The following is a 4,277-nucleotide window of genomic DNA, read 5'->3' on the forward strand; positions in this document are numbered from 1 at the left end:
GGATCGACCCCCAGCTACCTATCTTTCCTCCGACAGGCGTCACCGCGTCAGATTCATCAGAAGAGCAGCGGCGGCGGCGTTTTCTTCTGTTCGTACGACAGCTAAGGATCGAAGGGATAAGTGACGGAGAAAGAGAATTGGGCCAGTGGACTGGGCTCTGTTTCTAATTCTATAGGCCAGGCCCAAACAGACGTCTTTTCTTTCCTCGTCAAAGAAAGAAAAAAACCCAATCGCTCAATCCAGATCCCATCGATTCCCCATTCGTTCCCCTCCATCCGCTCACGACCTAGACTGCTGGCTGCTGCGCCGCCGCGAGAGGGGAGGGCGGCGTCTGCATCAACTCGCTGCGTGCAGTGTACTGCGGCGGCGTGGGGCAGTGCTGCTGTGCTGGTGCTAGCCGGCCAGCGGTGGGGACGGCAGTCGGGGGCGGTGCTTGAGTGAGCGTGATGGATTCGGATGAAGAGGTGGATTGGATAGGGATTGCTGCCACTGTCGAACTCGAAGAAGCTGAAGCTGAGGCTGCTGCTGCCGAAGAAGCTGCGGCTGCTGCTGCCGAAGAAGCTGCGGCTTCAACGCACAGATCAACAAACCGGAAGCGGCAACATGACTCCGACGACCGGCAGGTATCCTCTTCTAGTCTTCTTGTATCTTTCCTTTGATATGTTAGTTGGAAACTTGGAATGTTGAATAGCAAATAGCCATGGGTGGTCGACAGTAAATGGACACTCAGTTTTGGTGTCATTTGATGTTGTAGGGCGTTCCTCCGGCATTTAATTTATCTGATGTGGATTCTGATCCTGGCACACGTAAGCAAATTGAAGAGTATGCAACTCCAGAAATTAGAGATGAAATGAGAAGGGCATATTTGTCAAAAGGTGTGGGCCGTTTGTATGGTCATGATTTTCCTCGAACTCTTTTTGGGAAAGATTGGCGGAACTTCAAAGAAGCATGGTATAAAGATTATGACTGGCTCGTGTATAGTAAAGAGACAAAATCTGCCTATTGTTTCCATTGTTTTCTTTTCAAATCTCCAAGCATTGGTGACAAGTTTGGCCATGATGTCTTCACTAAGAAAGGGTTCAAAAATTGGAAGAAGGCAGTGGAAATATTCAATGCTCATGTAGGTGGACCAAATAGCGCTCACAACAATGCTAGAAGACGGTGTGAATATTTCAAAAACCAAAAGCAAAGTGTGTCGTATGCAATGACTTCTCATACTGAGAAATCACATATTGAATATGAAGAGCGTTTGAGGGCTGTTGTAGGTGTGGTAAGGTTTCTTGTCTCTCAAGGACTAGCTTTTCGTGGCCACGATGAGACTACCACTTCCATGAACAAGGGTAATTTCCTTGAGATGTTGGATTGGTATGCGGAAAGATGCAAAGATGTAGCCGATGTGGTCCATAAAAATGCTCCTGGCAATCATCAATTGGTAGTTGTTTGTTAAACATAATGGTTTGGATGCATTGTTTGTTAAACATAATTTATCCATGTCTAGATTGAGAGGACAAGGATATGATGGGGCCTCAAATATGCGTGGAGAACTTAATGGTTTGAAGAAATTGGTGCTAGATGTCAATCCATATGCTTTTTATGTGCATTGTTTTGCCCACCAACTTCAATTGGTAGTTGTTGCTGTTGTCAAGGGAGTCCTAGCTGTTAGTGATTTCTTTGGACATACAAATAAGATTGTCAACATGGTTAGTGCTTCTTAGTTCTTATAGCTTATGGACATACAAATAATCCAAATAGTATATATCTAGCCATTATAAAATCCTAACTGCACTTACTCTTTTCTTGTAGGTAAGTGCCTCGTGTAAAAGGAAAGATGCATTGTTGCAGAAGCATCATGACAACCTGGTTTTACAGTTGGAGCATGGGGAGATTTTGTCAGGAAAAGGCCAGCATCAAGAGACAAGTTTAGCAAGACCCGGTGATACACGATGGGGGTCACACCACAAGACTCTAATCCGGATATATCAAATGTGGGATTCCGTGGTTGAAGTGCTACATGGTATCTCTCTTGATGGAGCAGATGCTGATGATAGAGGTTTGGCTTCTGGCTTTATGGTAAACATGGAAACTTTTGAATTTGTTCTTATCTTGCATTTGATGCTTCGAGTGCTCGGTTTAACCAATGATTTGTCACAAGCATTGCAACAAAAAGATCAGAATATAGTCTGTGCTATGAATATGATTGTGTCAGTGAAAAGTCTATTACAAAAGTTGAGAGATGATGGATGGGAGCCTCTCTTGATATCTACTACTACCTTTTGTGCTGCAAAAAATATAATAGTGCCCAATATGGATGATAACATTTCAGCAAGGGGTTACCCAAGAAGATCACGCAAAATGGTTACTTGTCTCCATCATTACAAGGTAACTATATTCAATGAGGTGCTGGATAGAAACATAGTTGAGATGAATAATCGATTTAGTGAAACTTCTACACGCTTGTTGAAGTGCATTGCTTGCCTTGATCCTAGAGACTCATTTAGCAACTTTGATCATGATAAGCTAGTTGAGCTTGCAAATATTTACTCAATTGATTTCTCTTCACAAGAGCGCTATCTGTTGACTGATCAACTCAACATATATATTGATGTGATGAAAAGAAGTACTGAATTCTTGGCTTGCGATAGTTTGAGTTCTCTTGCTCTCAAGTTGGTTCAGAGTAGACAACATCTGGTATTTCCATTGGTTTATCGGCTCATCAGACTTGCATTGACATTACCGGTGGCAACTGCATCAGTTGAGAGGGTTTTCTCAGCCATGAATATTATAAAGACTGATCTTCGAAACAAGATGGGTGATGATTGGCTTAATGATTTGATGGTTTGCTTTGTTGAGCGCGAGATAGTTGCTAAAATTAGTGATAAAGAGATTATGGTTCATTTTCATGCCTTGAAGAACCGTCAAGGTCATCTACCTCCAGAACCTCGTGTTCATTATGCAATTACGTCTTAAAGGTATACTACCACCCAGTTACCATCAGATGACTATACCAAAATATACAACTCTCATCACACTTGTGCTAATGCATTCATTATTTTGTAGGTCTCATTTGGAAGTTGGAATTATGGGATCATATTGTGGCATAAGTGAGCATTTCAAGCCGGCAAGAGTCCATGTGAGCAGTCAGGAAGCCTCGACGACTTTTAACAGTGTACTAGTTTTAAATAGTATTTTCATCCTTTTGTTGTTGAATGCTATAAGTTCTGGTTGAATATAGCTGCATTTGTAGCGAAAAAATTAAACATTAAATGTTCGCCCCGGCTAACTTCAATTCCTGGGTCCACCACTGGTGTGGCCGGCCGGTCTCATATGCGTGCACGCACCACATCGTCGCCAAACTAGATAGATACAGCCAGCCTGTGAGAGAGACGATGTACTCCCTCCGTTCAGAATTACTTGTCTTGAATATGGATGTATCTAGAACGGAGTACGACAGTGCACCGGCCACCGAATCCGTCGAGACATCGTCGACCGGGCTGAGATGGGAACCGTCGTCGGTCAAGGGCCGGCGGTGCGGTCCGATATCATCTACTCGATCCGACCCGGTGTACGTGTACGCCCGTCCGTTCCGTCGGTGCGGATGGAATCCAGACGCGCAACGCCAAGGAGCGACCGTGCTGGAGTGCGAGCGGCGGACAGGATGGGGCACAACAAGGTCCACAGGAACAGTGCGCCTGCACGCGGGCCCGTCGTCAGTCGAGTTCTTGGGTTGATAGGGAGGCAACAGCCATGCATGCATGCATGCACAAGACAAGACAAGAAGAAGCCAGGCAGGCAGGACCGGCCGCGAAAGCTTGTCTCTTTTTTGCCACATCCTTAAATCTGGACGGACCCTGCTTTCAGCGCGATGCCAATATTTCTGGGCGGACGAAAACTGCTTTTGCGTACGTGCGTGAAACGGGACCGCGTTCAAATTTCAAAGACTGAAGTGCTTCCTATTTCCTTGAATTATTTCGAAGGTGTCACGCAAGTCCTCCAACCATGAAAAGTGCCATTCAGGGCGTCGAAAATCCTTCAAGAGTAATATAATTGTGTAGACACGTGATATCTGGAATAGTTCGAGGGTCTGGATGAGACCCATATCGTACTTTTCAGTATCTGGATGATGATTTTCATAGTTCGAGGGCCTGAATGAGACCGATATTGTACTTTTCAGTATCTGCATGATGATTTTCATAGTTCAAGGTCCTACGTGACCAGTGCGGAGCTAGGAGAGAATCAAAGGGAGGGCCAAGGAGAAACACACATGTGCCGAGGGGGCC

General features: G+C 44.9%; 1 protein-coding gene across 2 annotated transcripts; it reads left to right on the forward strand.

Moving 5' to 3' along the window:
• The first annotated feature begins 242 nt into the window (after positions 1 to 242).
• Positions 243 to 3,298, forward strand: LOC123129006 (zinc finger MYM-type protein 1). Of its 2 annotated transcripts, XM_044549136.1 has the most exons (4): positions 244 to 623; positions 755 to 1,270; positions 1,804 to 2,969; positions 3,058 to 3,298. In XM_044549136.1, exons 1-3 carry the CDS (start codon positions 447 to 449, stop codon positions 2,965 to 2,967), a joined length of 1,857 nt encoding a protein of 618 aa, XP_044405071.1. In that variant the 5' UTR covers positions 244 to 446; the 3' UTR covers positions 2,968 to 2,969; positions 3,058 to 3,298. The 2 variants fall into 2 exon arrangements, with proteins under 2 accessions (XP_044405072.1, XP_044405071.1); XM_044549137.1 differs by lacking the exon at positions 3,058 to 3,298 and having other exon boundaries at positions 243 to 623; positions 755 to 1,340; positions 1,804 to 2,076.
• Positions 3,299 to 4,277: the final 979 nt, after the last annotated feature.

Source organism: Triticum aestivum, chromosome 6A, assembly GCF_018294505.1.
Source record: "Triticum aestivum cultivar Chinese Spring chromosome 6A, IWGSC CS RefSeq v2.1, whole genome shotgun sequence".
NCBI lineage: Eukaryota > Viridiplantae > Streptophyta > Magnoliopsida > Poales > Poaceae > Triticum > Triticum aestivum.

Coding starts and splice junctions, on each gene's coding strand:
- LOC123129006 (XM_044549136.1), top strand. CDS start 447: ATGGATTCGGATGAAGAGGTGGATTGGATAGGGATTGCTGCCACTGTC. Junction 624..754: donor ATGACTCCGACGACCGGCAG/GTATCCTCTTCT, acceptor TTGATGTTGTAG/GGCGTTCCTCCGGCATTTAA. Junction 1,271..1,803: donor TGAGGGCTGTTGTAGGTGTG/GTAAGGTTTCTT, acceptor CTTTTCTTGTAG/GTAAGTGCCTCGTGTAAAAG.